The sequence below is a fragment of the Lycorma delicatula genome, chromosome 12 (assembly GCF_047948215.1).
Source record: "Lycorma delicatula isolate Av1 chromosome 12, ASM4794821v1, whole genome shotgun sequence".
NCBI classification, from domain to species: domain Eukaryota; kingdom Metazoa; phylum Arthropoda; class Insecta; order Hemiptera; family Fulgoridae; genus Lycorma; species Lycorma delicatula.
This window is the reverse complement of record NC_134466.1, coordinates 8,850,945-8,876,610: the sequence shown is the minus strand read 5'-3', so window position 1 is coordinate 8,876,610 and position 25,666 is coordinate 8,850,945. Positions and strand designations below refer to the sequence as shown.

Sequence of the window (25,666 nt, the reverse complement as noted above, 5' to 3'; positions counted from 1 at the left end):
CTTAAAATTTTCTTCTGACACTATTGATCTTGTATTCTTCACTTTACACAGACATTCAGTTGTTTCAAACTGATTACATGATCAGTGAATGTCATTGTCACTCAGAGGATCACCTAAAACTTTCTATAGCTTAACTATAACAGAAGATTCATATTTAATGAAGTGCAAAAAAACAAGACTTTCTGTTCAGGATCACCATCTTTGCTAATGGTGCTCTCAAGCAGAAGCATAGGGAATTGATCTACAACCATGTATGTAATTAAAATTGCCCTTTTTACTCTTTGATTCTAGCCTTTAATCAACCCGTACACACCATCCATGACATATTATAACAAATTAAAAACCTGATATTCTTTTTTGTAGACCTGGTAATTGAATTAAATTGTGCCCCTGAGTACATTTCATAGTTCATAATTTGGCTTTAAAATATTATTTAATCTTTCACTTAATGGTGTTGTCTTCAACAGTATTGGTTTATAAAAATGGACATGAACAATGACTTAAATTCTAAAGAATGTTTAATGAGTGTGACTAGTTGTGAATTAATCCAATTATAACTTTAAGTTAACAGTAGATCTCTCTTGAGCTCTTCGAAATATCCTTCAAATTAGATTTGACTTGTTCAGTAGTAATCACAGTATCTATTCTGTATATTTTATCATTATTTATACTCATAAAATTTCTCTATCTCCTTCTTCCATTCTCCACCTCCCTATTTTCTATCTTACTTCAGGAGATTAAAAATTATTTGTTCACTGTTTTCCTTTTTTTGAAATTGTTCATATGTCTAGTAGCACTTAAATAATTAAGACAGATATTCCTGATATATTTAGGTGTGTGTGTGTGTACAGTATAGTGACATAATTCCAGACTAAAAACATAATTGTTTAATGTATTTTTATTTGTATTGTGTGTATATTTTAAAAAGTATGATTAAATCATAAAAAAAATTAGAACATGCTCTACATGTGAAAATGTAAAATAAAATTAATATGAATTCATATAGCTAGTGAACATTTTTGTATTTATTTCTTCTGCTATAGTAAAATAAAACTTAACTGAAATTCTTAGAACTTAAATTAAGTGATACTTGGGCTCATGTGGCTTTTTATCTGAAAAGTTTAATAAAACAGATATCAAAATTTTGAGAAAATTATTGTAAAACAAAATATTGTAGTTGCAAAACTATTTGTTATGCTTGATTGTTTGATGTATTATAACGTTGTTAGATTGTCTGTAACGAAATAATATTTTGTAACAAAACTTATGGAGAAATTAATTTTATGATAATTTATGTAATATTAACTAAACATGAAGAAGAGTTTAAGAAATTTGACTTTTATTAAAACAAAACGGATAAAAACATTACAGGAAAGTATTATATTATAATTTTTTGGACCCATGTTCATATGAACATTTTTTTATTATTTTCACTTAGAGAACATGCTCTGCTATTGTTTATTTTTAATCATGAGATACCTCTATACATATTTGATTAGTGATATAATTCTTTCATTTTTATAACTTTGTAGTTTTTCATTATATCATAATTTTATTATTATTAGGCTATAACAATGTAAAAATATGACTCATTGAATTATTGTTATATTTAGATTAATATTTATGTTTGATTTTTGGGTTGAGACTTGTTGAATTCACAAACAGTCAAGATGATATAACTCATAAATGGATTGATATTGTAAATTAGTCTTATATAAAAACAATTTGATGATAGAAATGGCTAAAACCTTGTGTTTTTATTATTATTTTTTTGATAGTGTCAGCAGAAGTAATGTTTGAAAATATTTTTAAGGTAACAAGCGTTTTGGGCTTACTAAATTAACATAAAAAGTTAAGTGGTTTCTGGTTTTATTAAGAAATATGTACAAGGACAGTAGAGAAAAAGTATCCGACTGTGTTTTTTCCCCTAAAAGTATTTGATTACAAACTGTAAAACTTAGTATATCTGGCAGTAATACCTAATAAGCAGTCATTGTATATATTAGTGTACAGGTTCTTTTTGCAAAAATGGTCGTGTGGCGATACAAAAAATTGCACATAACATAGGGATTAGTGATAATTCCATACACATGATTTTAGCGGATGATTCAGATGTGCGCATAGTGGCTGCAAAATTTGTGCTAAAGCTGCCTTTATTAGAACAGAATAATTCTATTTTGACATTACACTGGCCGTGTTTGCGTTTGGCAACAGTGATCTTAACTTTATTTACACTGTGATAACTAGTGATGAAGATTGGATGTAAGGGTACCACTCAGAAATCAAATTTGAAGCTAAAGAAAAATAGAAAAGTGAGGAAAAAGGTGAAAGTTATGTTAACTGACCTTTTCAACTGTCACAAGGTTGTACATCAAGAATGTACACCAGATGGCATAACTGTCAACAAAAAGTACCATCTTGAGGTGGGATGCAGTTTGATGCAAGAAACCAGATATATAAAAATCACACAAGTGACAGTTGCATCATGGCTAATGAATGAAGCACAAAATTCCCCAAGTTCCTGTGCTCCTTATTCACCAGACATGGCTCCTTGTGATTCCTGGTTGCTTCCCAACCATCCAAATACCACAAACAGTTACAATCAACATATGTTATACATACACAAATATGTTTATATTCCACAAGTATTTGTGGAAGTCGCAAGGTGATCAGTTCAAAGCAGAACTGGGATAGGAAATCAGTTAGTAATTTTTTTCCATATCCTAAGGTTTATTACCTTTTATACAGATGTATGTATTGTTACCCACAAAACTAGTAGATGTTTAGCCATACGACAACTTTAACTTTGTTTGCCACATGGAATTTTTGAATATCAATACTTCCAGAAAAGTAAAATTTATTTGTTCCTTTTATTATATGTCATATGTTACATACATATATATATATATATATATGTACTACATTCACACATATGTAGTACATTTATACAAATATTATATGTACTTATTTTCTTTTCTATCTAATTATTTGCTTCTCAATATTAAAATAATCTCTCTCATCATGTAAATGCATGAAGTTTATTAAAAAAAAAGTAATAGAATATTGTGTCAATATATAATGTTTTATTCTAAAACCTTATTTGCAGAAAGGTATTAATGCTTGTTTTTTCATTTTGTTCTTTATCAGAGAGCTAAGGTTATGTTTGACCCGTCGGACAATAATTTACCAAAGGTGAGTCGTAAAAGGCCGCCTGGACGTCCGCCGTTGAATAATATGGTAAAACATATGTCGTCTATAAATCGTACATCAAATAATAGTAGTAGTAATAATAATAATAATAATAATAATACAAGTATTAAAACTACTACATCATCGGCTAGTAATTCATCATCACCAGTTTTAGTGAGTGGATCACCAATAATAAGTCCAATTAAAACATATCATAGTGTAACATCTTCGTCATCTCCATCGTCAGTGTCTGCAAATAATCTACCAGTTAATCCAAGTATTTGTTGTTTATGCCATTCATATGGTATTCGAGTTAAAGGTGTTCCAGAAAGATTAATTGCATGTGCAGACTGTACAAATTTAAAAGGTAAGCATAAATTTTACTAATAATATTTACTTACAGTATTTTTTATTAAAAAAAGAGAATATCTCTAATGTGGGTTGTAGCCTCTTGTTTATTTGTTGTATAATTCTTCACTGATATAATAGCAAATATAATTTCCATTGGCTTGTTTAAAATGATATCCTATTCAGTTAGCTTATAAAGTTCATGAAAACAAACTGCGCTTATGAGTGTTTAGGCGGTCGATTCACAAGCATCTCCTGTAATTCCCATACATATATAAGACACTATGTGATGTTAATATTCCGTAACCACACACTATTATATTTTAAATTTAAATGAGTTAAGGAATTTTATTTGGGTTTTTTAAGAGTTATGAAATTGTCAGTTGTCCACAAACAGTAAAATTTCACTAATATCTTAAAATTAAATTTCTATTATAAGCAAGTAATAAATTAAGTTCAGTTTTTGTCATCTGATTACAAGAAATCCATAGTGCTGTCTGCATTAATGGATACAGTGGGTCCCCAAATTAAACATTTAACCCTATTACTCAATTGGGTTGAATACATAATGATAGGGAGATAATCAAAGCACGGTTTTGCCATTGGATCTTGTTAACTCATCAATTTTATATACATTAAAATTACTTTTAATATGCAAAACCCTTTGCAATAATTGGACCTTAAATTCATCCGTTCCAAAAATTGCTCCTGTTGAACCAAGCCACATTTTGATATCATTCTTTTTCCAAGACATGGCTGGAATTCTTTCCTTTTTACATGAGTGGTAAGAGGCATTGTCTAAGACAATAACTGAATTATCTTCCAGAGAAGTTAACACATTGCTAAACTATTTCTCAATAAATAAAATTCGTATACTTTTTACGAATTGCATTTTTATTGAAATCGTTAACGTTTTCTTTAATTGACCTGCATGGTTTTATTTTCTTAGGTGACCATAATTTAGATTTCTACTCTTGAATCATGTTGTACACTGAAGCAGCACAACTTCTACTTAAATTAGCAGTTTTATTAACTATATCTGAAATCAGAACCATTGGATTATTCTGTAATTTACTTTTGTAAGCATTAAAAATGATGTGTTTTTTCAAACAACTTACAGGCTTTTTTCAGAGGGGATATCAATAATCGTACACTATTATCAGCTGAAACGGTATCGGACATAGTGTCAAAATAATGATATAACTCAAATCATACAGACACAAATATAGGAATACATTACACTCACATTCCAGAAAAATTACATTACTGGGATATTATCTTTAAATAACATTAGAGTAAATAAATAACAGAAAACACAGAAATTGAATACTAGAACAGATGATATATGAAAATATCAAGGGTTTTAATAGAATTGAGAAGGTATAACATTATAAAAACATTTGATTACATTGACTACTAAGTAAAAAATTAATTGTACGGTGACTATATATGAATATTGATTATATTGTTGTATATAGATATGGCCGCATTGTGAATCAGCCTTTATTCAAGGGATATGACACTGCAGAATCATGATGAATTCACACAAAGCCAACACTTGTTTATTCTTCACTATAAGCTAATTGATTTCAGTATAGTAACCGAATAATGAATTTGCTTAAATATAAACTGCTGCTCTGTATACAGTTAAGTACAAGGCACATTCGGAAATTAAATAGTTCTCCTTCTACCGCAATGGAAAGTGGCTTAATGGTGATTGTATAGAAAAGTAGTGAAAGATATGCTCTTCCTGTAATAATAAAATTATTCTGTTAAAATTATGTGAATTTTTTAATAAGAAAATAGTACTGTCTTGTTCTAAGACTCAAATTATTAAAATGGTTTAAACATTGAATTTAGAAATTCGTATTGTTACATGTATTGCATTTATACATTTGTACTTCCATGTACGAAGTAAAGCCGAGTACTATGATCGTAAAAAATTTTGGTTTTCAGATTTCAACAGAAATATCCATTTTGACCATCCCTGAATCCATTTTGACTAGTTTTGGCGTGATGTCTGTATGTATGTATGTATGTATGTATGTATGTATGTATGTATGTATGTATCTTGCATAACTCAAACATGATTTGCCATAGGATGTTGAAAGTATGGATTTAGGACTGTTGTAATATCTCGTTGTGCAACCTCCCCTTTTGATTGCAATCAACTGAACCAAAAGTGCCCAAAAAACGTCCAAAATCCCCCAAAATTTGGATTTTGGACTTTTTCTTAACTGCAGTAATAAGCCCTCATTGAGAGCTTTTCAATGATATGTCAGAAATGGTACTTACTTTCATTGGTCCCAGAGTTATAGCCAGATAAAATTTTAATTAATGTAGTATTTGGATCTTACAAGGGAAGGCACATTGTTCAAATCAGACTTCATCTCCTTTCTTTTTTTTTTAAACTTTTTTTTTAAATTTAAATGTATTGATTTATTAATAACTATTAACCCGTGATAAAAACATTTTTACAATAAATAATATTTCAATAATAACAGTAAAAAAAAAAAATGGAAAAAATCAGAAGTTATTAGTGAAATAAAATTTTATGTACTTTTTAAAATGTGTATATGTAATTTAATAGATATTATTACTTATTTGTATATGTAATAGATTTGGTGAAACACCTGATTATTTAATATTAATTGAAAATTATAATTTATAATTGTATTATTTTTGGATTTCTAGTTTAATTTGGGTTTTAATTATTCTGGAATTTTTGTCTAATTTTATCTACATTAAAGTTAACTACATAGTGACTGAAAAATAGACTCTCACAAGAACAACATATGCACTGAGGCATACATGGTCGTTCTTTAATAAATTGCAAAAAAATTCTTATTTTTTTAGTTCATTACTCCTTTGATATTGTTTGACAATATTTTCCCTAAGTTGGAGTTAATCATCATTTCATTTATTTGTTTTTTGTTGACAACCATTTAATCGCATTTGTGTACACGTTCTAGTTTTAAAATTTTCTTCCTCTTTATATTTATCATCTTCTCTTAATTTTTTTATTTTTCCCTTGTTCTTAACATTTTCTTCCTCTTCATATTCATCTTCTTGACATTTTTTTGAGATATATTTCTTCATGTTATCTTTCTTTTTCCTGTATGATGGTTTCTTTTTCATTTTTGATTATTTGCCAAATAATCCAGTAATAAAAACTGAATATTTTAGAAATTATTAACATTTTGTAACCAGTTCACTAAATGGAGTAGTTTAATTATTGTTAACTTTTATTTATATGTCACCAGAAATCTAAAAATTTGTTAATCAGCAACTCATGAAGATACAAATTATATTGATCTAGTAATACAAGTAGTAAAGGGATTTTTTTTACTCTATCCTAATATTCATGTTATTGAAATAATAATTGTATAAATATTTGTATAACTGCTGAAACTGATGTTTCAGCAGTTATGTAATTGTCCGCTTTATTAAAGAATTGGAGGACCATATCTCACTTTCAAATGAAATAAGTTTAAATGAAGTGCAACAAAAAATGTGTATATGTAATTTAATAATTGTACAAGGAAGTCATGTGGTGTCAACATCAGATTTTTTTTTAGAGTGTTAAAGAGTTCAGCGATCCCATGTAGTAAATAATAATTTAGAAAATACACTAAAAATTCTTGGTAGTTCTGTTATTTGCAATACTGGAAGATACTAGTTAGTGACTGTTTATAAAAACATTATCACTGTATAGATGAATTACCCGATATTCCTTCAGCATAAATTGCTATATTCTTTTTGTTATAAAGATCTGGAGGTTGAATGAAGAATCTCATTCTATTTTAAAGTCATTTAAATTAAACTTAAATTTGCACGATTCATTTTATCATAAATAATATTAGTGGTAATATACTTATCCGTAAATTTTTATGAATTTTTGAAAACTAATTTTTAAAAAAAAATTCTGATTTTGGTTTCAGATAACTGATGGAACTGGTGATAAAAATCTCAAATTTCCACAACTTGCACTGTTTTTTGTAGATGTTTATGGCAAATGAAAAAGTTTCTTGTGTATTGTACTAATAAAAAAGTTATAAACTCAAAAATCATGAGAAACCTGTTAAAAACTGTATCATTTTGACTCGCTAAATAAGTGCTCCAAGGGGGTTTCTTGTCTTTGCACTTTACATTTTTATTATATTTAGCCCCTATGTTGAAGTAGATGTTTTCAATATTTTTAAAAAAGTTTTTTTTTTAATAGGTTGTAATTTAATTATATTTAACCAATACCAGTAACCTAATGCAATTTTCATTCAAAAATGTTTTTAAAACTTATCAAACTGAGATTTCAATGAGTAACCTACATTTTTTTTTTAAGAATTCATTTTTGTTTTTATATTGGTTTATTTTTGCAAACACTATCAAAGAAAAGGTAAATCAATTAAAAGCAAAATTTTAATTATTCTTCAATGAAATAGCCTGTTTTTGTAGCAATAAAAGTTTTATTATTTTTCAGATACCTTGTTATTTTAAATTTTAATGCTGATGGCTTTTGAACCGTGCTTAATTTTTTCAATTTTGATGGGGTGATAAACCCAAAATGCTGCAAGCAGCATCCAGTTGTTCAGTATTGCTCTTGGTCTTCGCATTCTTATAGTTCTCTGATCTGCTGAGAAAAAATATACTTTTGAAACGGTTAACACAAAGAGACTCAAGGAACTAAATTTAAATTTGGAAAAATGTGCTCTTTAAGAGCTTGATCTAATGTTATTTATCTTAAGTTTTTCTTAACTGGTTTTTTTATGAGTTCTCAAATGGTTAAGGGTCCTGTCCATACAGGTGACTGAATTTTGATAAAAACTTTTATTCATGATATTTAAAAATACTAGTGGCATCTGAATTAACATTTAAAAAAAAATAGTTTTTTGGTTTTCATCACTAAATTCACAAATTTTAATGAGTTCATTTGGCACACTGTTTTATGACACTCTTCATTCACATAAATAACTATGGAACATTATTCTTCCATTGTTTTACGTGAAATTACTTAAAAATAATGTAAAAATTTAACTGATTTTAAAATTCTCAAATGAAATATTATTAAGTAAAACTTATTTATTTAATAAACACTTCCAAACACAGGATGAAATTTGAGACACTCGGTAAAGATGTGAACAGGTCACTGATTAATGTCAGACTGATCAGTCTGTTACTGCAAAGCTAAATGATGCAACAAGCATAAATGAGCATGTTGCAAAATAAATTTTCCTGACAATTGGAAATGATTTCAAGTGCCTGTTTTAACATGAACACTGCAGTTGAATGGTTCAAACAAGTCCATTTCAACTATAGTAATTAGTATAAATATATTAAAGTGCCAAGAAGACAAGAAACCCCCTTGGAGCACTTATTTAGCAAGTCAAAATGGTATCACTTTTAGCAGGTTTTTCATGATTTTTGAGATAACTTTTTTATTAGTACAATATACAAGAAACATTTTTATTTCCAATCAACATCTACAAAAACACTTTAAGTTTTGAAAATTTAAGATTTTTATCACCAGCCACCATCAGAGTTATTTGAAGCCAAAATTTGAATATTTTTTAAAAAGATTAGTTTTCAAAGTTCATAAAAGTTTACAATTAAGTACATCACCATTAATATTATTTATGGTAAGACTGGTAACATATGCCTACATATAAAAAAGTAATTCAAACTATGCATGCCATCCCTGACTGTTGAAAAAAGTTACCAAAAGTGAAATTTCACTGTTTTTTCATAGAAAGAAGAGAGATAAGTAAGTAAACCACCGGATCAATATTTTACCTTGAGAAAATGTGAATAAATTGCTTTTTGTTTCATCCTTCCAGGACCAATAGTTTTTTAATCTGTAAACCCTTACAATCACAAAAATAGGTGTGTACACTGTAACAAAAATGGCTGCCACAGGTAAACTGCTTAAATAAAAAATTAAAAAAATAGTTTTAAGGTTCTGAGACATGTAGGAAACAAGCGGGTAAGTTTCAATATTTCTTGAATTGGTCAAGCAACTTTGACACTTGAAACCTTGGGTCACTTGAAATGGATTGACCCATGGGAAAACTAGTAGTTCTTTTAAAACCAGATTTCTTGAACATGTTGACATTATAAAAATGGAAAATTGGGTTTATCTAATGTTTCTGATCATCTTATTAACAATAAATATTCTATTTCTGATATTCAAACCAATTTGGAAATATTGAAAATCAAGAAATATAATATGAATAATAATAATAAAAGTTAAGACATGTTAAAGAAATTTTATATTTATAAATATAAAAGGAGATTCAAATTGATCAGCCTACAAGCAGAATTAGAAATGCCACATTTATAAAGGCTGCAGTAGATGGCAGCACTTTTTCACATAATGATAATGTGTAATTCAGTTTAATTTAATTCAAATTCACACAGTACTTAACGTTGGCTGGCCAAGTTGCATGGTTTATTTAATCCTAGTTATTTATTTATTTATTTTAATTTTTAATAAATTTGACGTCATGTTTTATATTTGTAAGTTTTTAATTTCTAAAATTTATATTGTAAAAACGTTTTAATTTGTAATTTTAAAATAAATAAAAAAATTATATTGATAAATTTAATGTAGCGAGTGTAATATGTTATTTGATAATACATTTAAAATAAAATAAAAGATGGGAGAAAGGGAAAAATCAAAAAAGGTAAAAGGGAAGAAGGGGAAAATGGAAAAAAGAAAAGTGGAAAACGAGGCAAAGGAAATTGAAAGGGAAAAGAGAAAAAATAAAAGAGGAAGGGGGAAAGGGAAATGGGGGAAGAGGAAGGAGATTAAATAAATTTAATTAAAAATTAAATAAAATAATATTAAATTAATTTAAAAATAAATAAATATTTAAATTAAAAAATTAGAATATGTAAAGCAGATAATTGAAGATGCCAGATGCAAAAAATCGGTTGAGATTAAAAGCGTAGGTAAAGCGTGAAAATGAAGTAATTCATTACATTTGTCAAATAAGTAATATTAATACATCGTGTGCAAAAGTCAACCGGCTGTCCACCAGTAAGCGAGGCAGCTGTGAAGCTTGTGAGAGAGAGTTTCATATGAAGTCCACTGAAATCTACAACTGGAGCAGTATATCCAAGGTTTAATTTTTCTACACGCGGGTACTACCCTATTTTCACTCTGTTAGATGCGAACTGAATCGGTAACTACCAAAGAGATGGATTACGCTTCCTGGCCGTGATGTTAGTGAACGTTTGCATCGGCCTCTGCGTTCCCCCAGCCTTACATCATGCAACCTTTTTCTCTGGAGGATTTGTCAAGCAACATTTGTATCGGTGTCCATTACCACCTACCATCCAGGATCTTTGTATTCACATCACAGAGGCCATTGCATCAACGGATTGTCCAATGTTACAACATGCGTCATGACTGTACTTCTGGCCCGATGTGTATCGGGTGACACAGGGAGCTAACATTGAGCGCATGTGAAGCAATGCAAAAAAAATCTCCACGGCATAGCGGTAGCTTCTTGGCCTTTCATCTGGAGGTCCCGGGTTTGAATCCGTCAGATGTGGGATTTTTCATTTAGTACAAAATTCCGTTTCCATATTTCCACATACAAGCTTCTATGTAGTAAATTAAGTATTAAGTCATCAAACAAAAAAAATGTCAACTTTTTGAGTTTCTCTTTCTATTGATGGTATTACTTTCTATCTGAGTGTTATTAAACATGAGTCAACTCAAGTTTGTGACACGAGATTTAGTTTGTTATAACCCTGTCGATATGCTTATATATATATATATATATATATATTTATTTATTATACTATGTATTGTACACACTCGTTATTTAAATTTTGTTAAAACAGATTACATTCATGTGTAATTCCATCGAAGAAATAGTCAAAATTTGAAATGAATAAAGTCATTAGAATAAAAGCCTTTTTGTTTTCATATTAAAAATAAAATAATATAGGAATAAAATTCATATTAGCAATTATTTATGGTCAATTTTAATTATGGTAGATAACATTATAAAAAATAATGTCGATACCGTGAAAATTGAAGTGAGATTTTTTTTATAACTCCTTTTTATTTAAGCAAAAATATTACTACTTGAAAAATGGTAGTCTATTTAAACTTTGCTGGTCATCTAATAATGGAGTTGTGTGAATAAATTTACACCTAAAATCATATGAAATTTCAATATAAAAATTATTCAAGTCAATCCAATTCTTTAGTTTTAAATGAAGATCAGTACAAGTATATTCATTTACACATGCATAAACATTTGATCCTAAGATTTCTGTTGTAACAGTTTGCTTTAATATATCTATTTTCCATCAGTAGTTTGTAAACTAATATTTCATGTGTTAGTCGATAGAATATTTTTTATTAAATTTTATGAAATTGTAATTGCACAACTGCAGCACTTTGATAGAACGTTTTGTTAATAAATTTTATTAATGACAGAAATAGTGAAATAAAAAATTTAATGTGTTCGTTGTGAAAAAAGTAATTGTACTTGGATGAAATTCCTGCGTAAATACAAATTCATAATATCATATTTAATTAATTTGATGTAGAGGTAAACTAACTATTACTTTTCTAGAGTTCATAAACCTGAAATTGTAAATATTTATTTGGCGTTATATTATCTTTAAAGGTAAATAGAAAGCACAATTAGTTGTGTAGTAATCGTCTACATTTTATGGCAAAGTTATGTTTCTGTCTTTTTCATCCAAAAGGTTGAATTTGAATCTCGGTCGGCTAAAGTATTATTTACGTGCTACAAAATTCATTTCTCATTGTTGAAAAAAAAAAAGGAAATAAGTAATCGTGTACAATCCTGTAGTTAATGTATCGTGATAAAATTAAATCTGTTTGGATCAAAGCGTAAAATTTATTTGCTGTACTTCGGTGTCCAAATTATGTTTGTGATGTGAACTTTTGGTTGTGGTGGTGTAAATTGTACATTATTTTTTTTAAAGTTAGTCTGTACCGATTTAATAACTGATTCTCACATTGTATGGTTTTCTTCTGGTATTTTTCTTTAGGTTTTCTCTTATTTCTGTTACACGGTTAAAAACTTTGTCGAAGAGAACAGTATTTCTATCATTTTTATTTCAACATTTTATTATAAATTAATCTCATTTCAACGATTTCAATAACTGTAATTATTTAGATTACTAATATATTTCAAAGTTTGTTACCCAAAAGTCTTGGAATTTACGGGTTAGTTGTTATTACTATTAACAAAGTCAAAAACATTAATCGATTGGCATTACTAAAAAAAGTAATTTCTCTTTTATAAGAAACTCTTGCTTTTGAAATGTATAATTTTTACTTTTTAAACGTATGAGGTATGTTTTGTAAATAACAAGACCGATACAATAAATCGCCTTTATACGCATAGATATGTATTACAGGTCTAATGATCTTTAATGTAGTCCCCGTTCACACTTGCACATTGATGCAGTTTTGGTTTCCACTGGTTGAAGCCGTGGAGAAAATCAGTTAGTCAAATATTATATCACATCTGGTGTTTTCTTCCTCGATCCATCATCTGTCTCAAAAAATGTTCCTTTAAGCAAAAAAGAAAAAGAAAAAGTCTCAGTGCCAAATCTAGGAAATATGAAAGATCCAGAATATACCTCTTACAGCGTAAGAGGGATGTGTTTGTTGTTCAAAAACTGCAGACATTGCTGTGTGAGCCGGCGCATTGTCTGAGGAATGAAACCTTTTCCCATAGTTCTGGTTGTTTTTTCTCTTAATTCTTTCTTTCAGTTTTGTTGAAACTTTGCCGGTTCACTGTTGTGGCTTCTGGATGATGATGCCATTCTTTCAAAAGTACACCCTTCCATCAAAAAAATACAATGAGATGGCTATAAATTTACACTTGCTTTTTAGATTCTTGTTGATGACTGTGTTTTCCAGTATATCAATTGTAGTTTCATCCCTGGATCCTATAGGAATATCTAGGTTTTCTCATCTGGAGTGATATAAAAAGATCGGGTCTGTTATCAAGGTGTGCAGCATTTTAGAGTAAATTTCCTTGTGATGTTTTTGCTCTAGTGTAAAAACCCTAGAGACCATTTTGACGTATACTTTTTTCATGTTGACAACCTCATGCAAAATCTTCCATCCAGTGTCTTTGTCAATGTTCATGGGTTCAGCTGTCATTTGGAAAATTGAGTCTATAAACTTTCCAAACAATCTTGCCAATTTTTTCTTCAATTCTTAAAGTGGAAAGTTATTCTGGTCGTTAAGGTCTTTCATTGTCTTCCACGTTCTCACATCCTTCAATAAATTTTTGTGCCACTCATGCAGAGTGATCAAGTCTTCCCCATAAGTCTTGGTAAGAATTTGTAAACATTCTGTCAGTGTTTTTCCCCTGGCCCAGCAGCACTAATTGATTGCAATCGATCAAACATTCAAGAATTTTGATGTTGGTTGTGCTAATTCAGACTTGGACAAATTCTCTAGCAAAAAGCTCTAAAAGGTAGAAACAAATCTTATTCAACACACACATCTTGTATTTTTATATGCAGCTGGTTTATCTATCACCTTGCCGGATTAAATAAAAAATTATGTGTTGATATAATCTTTTATAACCTTTGGATAAAAATCTACTGTGTGGAATTTTTTCATGTTCATTATTCATGATCTTACTATAAAAATTGTTGAGAAAGAAGCCACTTGTGCTAGTAGTGGTATCCAAGTCACTAGATGTGAGTTCTGTGTTGTAAATTGGGACATGGAATTAAAACGCTTCTGTTGAAATTACTATTCTTCTGAACTTTTTGTTTTGGTTGACAGTTCCTAATATTAGCATTCCATATTTTTTTCTTCTGGTTGGATGATCTGATTCACTGTATAAACTCGAAGCTTGTGCGTAGGAATATGAAATGTAATTTTTGTAGTGGACAAAAAATGCCATACCTGACCAGGACTTGAACCTGGGGCCTTCAGACAATAAGCTAAGATGCTACCGGTCCACACAGAGATCCACAAAAAGGATTTCTCTGTATTTATTATTTAAAGTTGCTTTAGTTACGAAGATATTCCTTTTAAAAAACCAGATTTTAAAATTGCATTAAAAAATCCAAATTTTTTTCAATTCCAACCAAAAAAAAACAAATTTTATGAACGTGATTTTGGTAGCTCTGTTAAAGGAATTGAGAAAATTGCTTTTGTGCAGTTAAAATTATTTTTTTTTAAAGCAATCATGTCTTTGTTTTGCTGAAATAAATTGTGTCATTTAAAAAATGTTTAACTATAAAAAAAGCATTACTGCAAAACAACAGCTGAAAATCTAACCAATAAATAATTATATTTATAACCATCTAATTTCTCTTTGAGTATTTTGCCATTTCAGAACATTTGTTATTTAACGGTTTGCTCATCCACTCGTACAACTTGTTGGGGTAAATGCCAATATTTTTTATTTTTTTATAAGTTTTTTCATCTTCTATTATCAGTTTATTTCAGTCCCTTTTAGAAAGTTTTAGGGTTTGGTATTTTTAAACTAATATTTGTTAATTTTTTCAAATCTTGTTCATTGATCTGTTATCCAAAAAAAATATTTTTTTTTTTTAATGTTTTCAGTCATTTTACTGGTTAGATACAGCTCTCCAAGATTCCCTATCTACTGCTAGTCATTTCATTTCAGTATACCATACCCCCTACGTCCGACATCCCTAACAATTTGTTTTACATTTTCCAAACATTGCCTGCCTGCACAATTTTTTCCTTCTACCTGTCCCTCCAGTATTAAAGCAAATATTCCAGGATGTCTTAATATGTGGCCTATAAGTCTGTCTCTTTATCCACCCATCTGATTTTTAACATTCTCCTATAGCACCGCATTTCAAAAGCTTCTAATCTTTTCTTCTCAGGTACTCGTATCGTCCAAGTTTCACTTCCATAAAAAGCTACGCTTCAAACATATACTTTAAAAAATCTCTTCCCAATCTTTAAATTAATTTTTGATGTAAACAAATTATATTTCTGAGTGAAGGTTCGTTTCGCCTGTGCTAGCATTTTAAATCGCTCCTGCTTCGTCCTTCTTTTGTAATTGTACCTCCCAAATAACAAAATTCTTCTACCTTCACCATCTTTTCTCTTGCTATTTTTACATTCACTGGTCCTTGTTATTTCTACTACATTTCAGTACTTTCGTTTTGTTGTTTATTTTCGTGGGGTAGTTCTTGCATTAGACTTCATCCATGCCTTTCATTGTTTCTTCTAAATCCTTTTTACTCTCAGCTAGAATAACTGTATCAGCAAATCGTAGAATCTTTATCTTTTCACCTTGTACTGTTACTCTGGATCGAAATTGTTCCTTAACATCATTAACTGCTAGTTCTATGTAAAGATTAAAAAGTAACGGGGATAGGGAACATCTTTGTTGGACTACCTTTTTTATTACGGCTTCTTTCTTATGTTTTTCAGTTATTACTGTTTTTTGGTTCCTGTAAATGTTGGAAAAAAAAAAAAATATATATATATATATATATATGTATAGTAGCTACAATTTGGTGTCTTTATAGTTACTATTTAAACTAATAATTTTTCAGACCCATTGAATTTATGAGTAGCGGCAAAATTATTACTCACTTTTTGTTAAAGACTTTTATAACTTTTCTATTAAAATCAACTTTATTCAATAATTTTGCTGTATTTTCCAGAAATTACATAAATGAAAATGAATCGTTGAAACTAAGTACTAGTAGTTAGGTCATGAATAGTAAATTTGTCTAGACCATAACTGGACTGTGATAATTGTTTCTTGCTATTTCATTTAGTGTAATGTATTTTGCTTATCAGTTATTCATATTTTTTATTTGAGTCATCATTTATGATAAGTTAAAGCATGTTTGTTGAATCGTTTTGTTTATAATCAGTAATATTGATTTTTTTTCTTTACCGATTTAAATATTACTATTTAATTTTTATTAAGAAAAAAACTGTTAATGGAAAAGTTATTTTTATATATATTTTTTTGTGTTTGCTTTTACTCTAGGATTACAAAAAGTATAATTATGTTTTTTAAGGTCCTTTTTGTCAAATTGCTCTATTCTGTCTGTTTTGTGGTAATCAGTTTTTACATCTCAACAATCTATTGTGTCCACTTATTTATATAATATATGTTCATTTTAAGCGTGCCAACATTGGAATCTCATAAACTAATAAAGTTATGAAGAACTTAAAATTCAAAACTTTTCCTTGATTTTTGCATACATCAAAATTAGCTTACTGCCTAAAATCTCTGAATATTTTTCAATGTGGTATGTAACTTTTTTTTATCATAAACTGCCAATTTTTTAAATCTCATTTGACGTAGTTGTATTTTATAGTTATAGTATGTTTTTATAGTATAAAGTAAGTAGTGTAGTAGTTTTTAGTATAGTTATTGTACAGTTGTATTTTATTCTAAATATGACTGTTCAGGTGCTGCAACTCTTCCATTTGTACCTACCAACAATATGTACTATATTATTTGAACCTAAGTCCCCAGCGTTGTGGTTTTACTATTTTATTGTTTCAATGGAGTTTATTTTCATAGTATATAATTATTTTTGTTCACTTTTAAATAAAACTACATTTTTCTGTTTTAACAGTTTTACTCAATATTAGCGGCCTCAGACCTAATCTTGCAAGTCTAGTAAATAAATGCAAAAAGTGACGAAATAGTTGTATTTCAATTTTGAAAATGAAATATTAATTTAATAAAATTTCCAAATTACTTTTATTACAGTTTATAAAACTAAAGATTTTTTACTAATATTAAAAAAAAAATAGGCAAACGTTTATTACAGTTTTGGAAAAATAAATAATATTATTTTTTAAAAAAGTGAATTTAATATTTATATAAAAAATTATAAAACTAAATTCACAACCATCCATGAAAATATAGGAAAGAATTATTTTACAAAAGTGTTGTACAGTGTTGCATATTGTCTGTACGTACTATTGAAAATTAGATATATCCTCTGAATGATAGCGTTTAAAAGAAAATTACTAAGAATAAAAATATCTGAAAATGTTACAAAAATTGCAGGTTTACATTTAATGAAGTTGATCGCCTTATTAGAAAAGCGGTAGAGATTTTAAATATGCCGATAGGGTATTTTTAATGATTCAAAAGTCAAGGGGAAGTTTCCCTCTTCAAGTTCTTTGTAACTTTTCTTGTTCATGAGATCCTAGTGGCATACTTAAAGTAAATCTGTAGATTCCAATGTTAGTCTTCCTCAAGAATTTTAGCTTTCTTTATATACTGTCTTACTGAATTATTTAATCCTGGGTGTCTTAATTTACTGTCCACACACTTAGTTCATCTCAGTACAAGATCCTGCCATAAGTTTCTCTTCAGTAATGTTATCTTTCAAAGCCCACTATTCATTTAACTAATGTTTTTATTGTTGTCCATGTTTCACTTTTAGAGAAAACTACATCCATGTCAATATTTCTTAAAATACCTTGCTAATGGTTCCATACAAGCGTAAAATTTATGCTTTTTAGCTCCCTTGCTTTTGCCTGTTTCGATTTCTACCTTTAATCATTCATTCTTAGTAATTTTACTGCTGAAATAATGAAATCCTGTTTTATCTGGCGTATTAAGATCTCCATTTTTAATACCTGATCTTACCTTACTGTTAAATTTTATTATTTTTATTTTATTTCTGTATCAGAGTGAATGTCTCTCTTAACAATAAATTCATGTCATTTAAAATATTTATTAAGTTATTTCTAATTCTACCAAAAGGAATGATTTCATCAGTAATCTTTTATGACTTCATGAATAATTACTTCATTCTAAAATTTTTATTTTTTATATTTTCTTTTATAATACTTCTATTTGCAAATTAGCAACGAGGTCAGATTACATTTTTGTTTCATTGCTTTTCAAATCGCAGTTTGTCTTCATTTTCCTTCTTTTTACTATTTATAAAACAACACAAAAAAAATTCACAGTAGTTCTATTCCAGTTATCAAAGTAGTGTTGGCATTGCTAATAAGTAGTGCTCTGTCACAGGATGTCATACCAAGTCCAGCAACCTATTCCTGTATCTAATATTTGATGAATAAAAATTGATTTATGCAGACTGTAAATAAATCCAATATTTTCTTGAAATTTTATTTCATTCTACATTATCATACTCTTTTTCTAGGTCTGTAAATATGAATATTTGAAGCGTATCTTGAGAAAGTATCCGTATCGACCAAAATGGCCTCTTTTGTTCTACTGTACATTCTAGTTGTGCGCAAACATTTTTTTGTGTTTATTCTACGTGTGAGTTAATTAATAAATTGATTGTTTGGACATGTTTCCTTTGATACGGTTACAATTAATTTTTTTGTGACTGAAACAATCGCACCCACAAGTACCTGGGAGGGAGGAAAACTCAAAAATGTTAAAAAGGAGTAGAGTTGTAACAAAAAGGCCATTGAAAAATAATTATCTTGATGTAATATTTGGGCTGTGACAACCTTAAGCAAAATTGTAGACGTGGAATATTTTTCGTGGAATATTTTTGTAAAAATAGCCTACATTATATATATTCCAAGTAGTGATATCATACTGAAAAATTAATCATTTTGAGCTAAGAACAACTGCTATTTTTCTTTTTCTTCTCTTCTAGTATTTCACTTTTAAACTGATAATTTAAAAGTTGCTGTAGAACACTTTTGAAAGTAACTAGTGTAAAATATTAAATGGCCACCATCTTGATAAGGATTGTCATAGCCCAAAGTTTCTTATATCACAATTTATTTTACAGTGCTTTTAAATATTGTATGACCTTATTCTTTCCACTTCAAATTTTTGACTTGCCACAAGATCCGCGGTAGGAATGTTGTGGTGGCATGAGATTGAAATAACAATTATGGAAATAGTGAAATATAGAAATTAGAATAAAAACATCTACTTCAGTTTTTCTATTAACTATTGAAAAGTTATTTAAGGTTACAATATTTTGATAGCACTCTGTGGTTATATAATAATAATAATAATAGCAAATAAAGACTTTTTTCTGATTGTGGAAGTATTCTGGTGTTATATTAATTGGTTTTGTTTATCGTAAAGACTTTCTAATTATGTAAATTTAATACATTTATATTTATTTTATTTTTTGTAAGTCATTACCAATAATATATAAGGTCTGGAGTTGCCCAAAGTTCCAAATCATGGCTGTTAAATCTTCCTTAAAGTCTTAGCTTTTGAGAAAATTAATATAAAAATTTTAGTTTGATTTTGAGAGACAAGTTTTAGTATAGTTTTACCGCATTAACTTATTGCATAACTCCTGTGAAAATTATAACTTACCGGTAAACTTGTTTGCTTAAAATTTGAAGTTTCTTTAAAATTGTCACTTTTAACACATCATTATACTAAATTTAGTAAAATTAAGAGATTATAAGGTAGAATTTGACCGGGAAATTTTTTTGATCGGTATGGAATGAGCTGCAGTAATAAATTGATCTTAATTTTGAAATTTTTTTTATCGCCGGTTTTTCAGGAATGTTATATAGGATTCCATGTAGTTAACACATCACAATTAAAGATACGGTAAGTGATATTTACCGCTTAGCATATGATAGCTTTTTTCATACGGATAAGTACACTTAAACAGGGTTTTATTATATTATTATGATATTTTCTTTAGAAATATCTTATTTACATTTCATTTTGGATTTTTTCTTTTATTGTATTGTAGCACATCCAAGCTGTATTGAAAGCAGAAGAGAAGGTTCATGTAGAAATAAACATGGTCTCTGGCAATGTCTCCACTGTAAACGATGTGCTGTTTGTAATGAAACTGGGAAAACCGTACGTTTGTATAATGTTATTTATTTATTCTAGTATATTATTTATTAATTATAATTGTAAAATTAAGTAGTTTAGGTAAATAAGCAGGAGAAAATTTTATTTAACCATAGTAGTAATATGTGCGGAAAGATTTTTTTTTATTTGGAGCTAATTATTAGATTTCAATCTAGTTTTTGCCGGTATATCACTTTTATGCAAAGAACGGTTTTAGAGAATCTTTTTCTGCAATTAAGTAGCCAGACCAAATTTTATAAATTTTTCTTAATTTTGTTAAGTTATTTACACGTTCATAAGAGCACATATGCGGCGGCCCATCTTCAAGAATAGTTAGTTGAATGAGCTGAACTTGACCGCTAACCTCTATATTGATTTTAAGCGCTTCTTACATCGGCTAGTGGTGTTACTTATCAGGAAAATATTTGTATAAGTAAGAGAATTTTCCTTTCTGTAAACATCATTTGATTTTAAAAATGTTTCTATGAAAATATAATTAAGCATTTCCACTCCATATTCCCGTGCACAAACTATGAGCTTATATAGTGAATTAATCATGTGTGGAAAGAAGAAAACAATTTTTTTTTAAAAAACCTTTATAGCAAGCGGTTGAAAAAAAATATTGAACTTGTAATATATTGCACTTATATTGTAATATATTAATAGTTGTGGAACCTTGACAACTTTTTCAGTTCAACTCTTTTATTTAATTGCGCATCCCTGAAACATCCTTCATTTTTTAAAAGTTCAAAACCAAAATTTTTGTGATATAAAAATGAGTGGAAGAAGATGCCTCTAATAACCTTTGTATACTTTAACAAATATACATAGCTTCCTAGAAGGTGTTGGCAAAACTTAGGTATCGATTCAGGATAACAAACTAAACAAAAATGATCACATACAAATCCCCTATCTAACTTCATTTTCCCTCTGTTTGGCGCTTTTTTCAATAGAAATTATATATGAATAATGGATTGAGATATTTTAATAAATTTAATGTATTAGTATTCAACAATATCTACAAAACAAATAAGTTTACAAAATTTCAAAATTCATAGCCATTAAAATTATATTATAATTAATAGCTCTGTAATTATTCATTTTATCAAATTTTTTTTTTATTGGATAAAATATTAAAACTTTTATCTTTAACAAAATGACATTTCATTTGTTCAAATCTGTTTAAAAACAGCTGAGTTTTGGTTCTAATAGTTAAAAGAGGATCATAAAAATTATGCAGTCTGACTGCTTTGTGCATGCTTTCACTTCCTTCATTAATTAAATTAAATATAATTAATAATAATGAAAAAAAAATTAATAATAATAATAAACATAGATAAATAACACGATAATATTAATAAATTATAGATTGCAAAACAGATGTTTTTACAAAACAATTATTACAGGTCTTAATTCTCATTAATATAATTTAGTATTGTAAAGCTGTTAAGTTATGTGTGTGAGTTGAGTGCAAGCAATTGTACAGAATAATTTGTATCACGTTATTATTTGGTCATAATTATGGAATTTGGGAAGGTAAAATCTTTAGATCTGTATTTTGTAGATGTTGGGTTTTACGTACACCAAATTTCATTAAAATATATTAATCCATTCTTGAAGATAAAGATTTTTATGAAAAAAAAACCACAAAGTGAGGACAGAAGTGAAACGCGTATGATAGAACATTTACCTGCAAACTTGTTCTGAATCGGTTTCTTAAGTTTGATTGATACCTCCTGGGGGACACTGTATGTTAAATAATATAGCCAAAACTGATTTGTTAATAAAACTCCTAAGATTTGTAGGTGTAAATACACAATAAATGTGTAGTAAGATGTGTAACGGTATTATATAGTGCATAAATTGCATAATATTTGCCTGTTAATTGTATAAGGATGAAAAAATAATCAACAAAGTAATTTTTTTATTACGCTTCATTTAATTTCGCTAACCGTCATAATATTTAAAAAAATAAAAAAACATTTTATTAAAATTTTCGATAGAATTACATCTGTTATATTTTGATTCAGAACTAAAACTTATAGAAGTTCATTTAAACAAAAAAAGCTTTATTAAAAATAAATTAATTAAAACAAAATGTTATAAGATGATTTTAAAGAAATCAGAAAAAAATTTAATCGTAAAAGAAAACTGGAAATCAAGAAAGAAAGACTAAGAAAATTTAATCTGGTATGAAGCTAGTTAGAAACAAGAAGAAATAGAGATTTTTAAAACAATAATAAGAAGAATCTAAAAGAAGAAAAAGCACAAAAACATAAAGCAACCTGACAAGACTATAATATAAAGAGGTCCTTAGAAATTAATAAAATTTAAATTAATTTAAAGAAAAGAAAAACAGAAATGGTCAAACCATAATGATAGCGGTGGGGTGGAATTAAGTGAGGTGGAGTGGTGGGGGCCCCCATCACAATTTAAAGTTTCATTTAATTATAATGTAAACTTAATTGTATTAAAAATAATTTTTTAATAAAATTTTCAAAATTATTATTTTTTCTTTCTATTATATCAATTAGTAATTCAGTATTTCAGTGAATAAGACGATCTTAAAAGCGATATAAATTCTTTCTTATATTTAATTTTAAAATGTAATAGCAAATTTTATTTATAAGTAGATTTAAATTTTATTAGTATCCTAAATAAAAATAACATCCTTTGGATGATCGCAATTTTTTTTTTTGCGGGTGCCCAGTACTTTGCAACAATTTCACAGAAATTTTATTAACCTTTAGCTGGATTCTATGTTTCATTTTTTAACAAACTTCAGAAAAGAAGGAGGTTATCAATTTGACTGTATATTTATTTTTTTTTAATGTTTGTTATGCAGTATCTCCAACGTTAGTAAACCAATTTTGATCATTTTTATTTCTAATCAAATGAGTGTAGTTTCGCAGCGGTCCTGTAAATAAATCTTAACTAAATCTGATGATAATCTTTGGAAAAATACAAAAATCCAAAATGCTTGACACCCTTAGTTGCTGACTGCTCGCACCAGTACAGTGTTGCTCTCTATTCCCTGTACGACTAGGATATTAATAACAGTCTATATTATTGTTGTTTAGTCTCTGTGGTATTTCTTTCTCTATTTTTCTTCCTTAAACAATCGATCGTTTTTTCCTTGACTACTTTCCTGCAAACTCCATATAAATGTTAACCTACCTTTAATATTTATATAAAACGGTGAAAAAGTGTATTACCTATAATTTCTGTTGGAGCTTTCTCATCGTTTGGACTATTTAGTAACTTATTTTGATCCTAACCAGGCAAGGCGATGCCTTCTAAAGTTTTAACTTGACTAAGAGCGACACAAATCTGCCCCTTGGCAAACTTTTTCTTGTTGAGGTTAATCACTGCCCTGTCAAGAGCTGTACCCTGCACTTTGTGAACGGTTACAACCCAGCTTAATATTAGACATAGCATTCTACTCTTGACATCTCCGTATCCCTTTGTCACTTGAAATGTTGTACAAACTGTTAAAATGCCTATGCAACCGTCAACATCTTTCATTCTAAGATAGATAGTCTCATCATCAGATTTTATGAGTAAAGCTTCTAGTAACTCTCCTTCCTCATATATCAAGCTGAGGCGGTGAGACCGTTGCTGGTGCATTTCCTTTGACAAACATTTGTGTATTAAATTGACATTATGAGCATGACTCTCTAGACCTTCATTCTGTAAGAATCGAATATTGTACGTTCTCATTTGTGTGAGTCCTACATTCTCATTGAGAAGTCTGTGGAAATATTCATGGCATTTCATTCTCTATTTTTCTGTAAACGATCATTACTTTCTTGTACATGTCACTATCTCATTTCAGCAGGGCATTTAGTAGGACTACCTGTATTATAATTTTATATATATATATATATATATATATATATATATATATATAAAATTATATATATATATATATATATATATATATATATATATATATTTTATTTTCTAAAGTCAGTTCTTTTAAGAATTATATTCCTCCGTACTAATATACAAAATTTTATTAACTTGATCAACGTAAATACAGAAATAAATAAATAAAGTAGAAATGTACTTAGCTTATTCCATTATACATCCAAAAACGCTTTCATGAATTTCTCGTATTATCAGTTGCATTACACGTTTTTTGTAAAATTGTTCACATCAAATTACTTATTGTACATAAATACTACAAAATAATTTAAAAAAAATTATTTTATTTCTTATCAAACAATAAAGCTTTCTTAAAATTTCATAATTAGATTTTTTAATATGAATTATAAAATTCAATGATTCAAAGTTAAGAATTAAAATTAAACATTAAAAGTTAAAAATTACATATAAAAATATGATGTCAATTAATAAAAATTAAATTAAAAATAAAAATACTTTAAATAGAATGAATATACGTGCGGTCCAGCTAGCTAATGTTACATCACTGAACCTCCTTTTATGAGAAATAAAAAAGAATTTATTATTTTGTAATATTTATGTATAATAGGTAATTTTATGTGAACAATTTGAAAAAAGAAAAAATATAATGCAACTGATGATACGAGAAATTTATGATAGCGTCATTAATAAAGTGTCATCCTACTTAATTTTTTATTTCTGTATATAGGTTTATCAAATTAATAAAATTTATATATATATAATAGATTCAGCTTGATCCATCCAAGTACAGAATTGAATAAAATAAAATTACACACCTTATTTTTCATACAATCGCTACAAAAGCAATTTCGTGGCAACCTGTATCTTCAGTTATAGATTTTTTCTTTTTTGTAAAATATTTAGTATTAAATTATATATTAAACTCAAAATTAGAAATTAAATTATATATAAAAAATTAAAATTTATAAATTTATTAAAGGAAGTATAAAAATCTTAAAATTTAGACATAAAATATGAATTATAAAATAAAATAAAATAGTATTATTATAATACTTGTAGTGTTGGTTGGCCAAACACATGTAATATATTATATTTTATTTAATTTTATAGTACTTGATGTTATATTTTTATATGTAATTTTTAATTTTAACATTTTTATATTTCCTTTAATAAATTTTTATTTTTTTTTATATTTTATTATACAGGGTCCGGCATATAAATCTGACGATTTTGTAGTAATTGTTATGTTGGCACCACTGTCAATGAGAAGGCGGGAGTGTTGTCCATCGACAGGTCTATTCATGCTATTTCAGTAGCCATTATGTTATGGTCGGGTGAACAACGAGTGTTTGTGATTAAAGCCTATTTTAAAAATAATGACTCCGTTATTGTAACACAGCGTTTATTTCGCAGACATTTCAATTTAAATCGACACGCAT

At 28.1% G+C, this 25,666-nt stretch overlaps 1 protein-coding gene across 4 annotated transcripts in view; it reads left to right on the top strand.

Moving 5' to 3' along the window:
• The window catches only part of LOC142333015 (uncharacterized), a 75,345-nt gene that overhangs the window by 22,693 nt on the left and 26,986 nt on the right, over positions 1-25,666 (top strand). For all 4 annotated transcript variants that reach the window (XM_075379791.1, XM_075379789.1, XM_075379790.1 and 1 more), the window contains 2 exons: positions 3,148-3,556; positions 20,233-20,345. In XM_075379791.1, the coding sequence (XP_075235906.1) occupies positions 3,148-3,556; positions 20,233-20,345 (522 nt within the window). The remainder of the gene's footprint in view (positions 1-3,147; positions 3,557-20,232; positions 20,346-25,666) is intronic.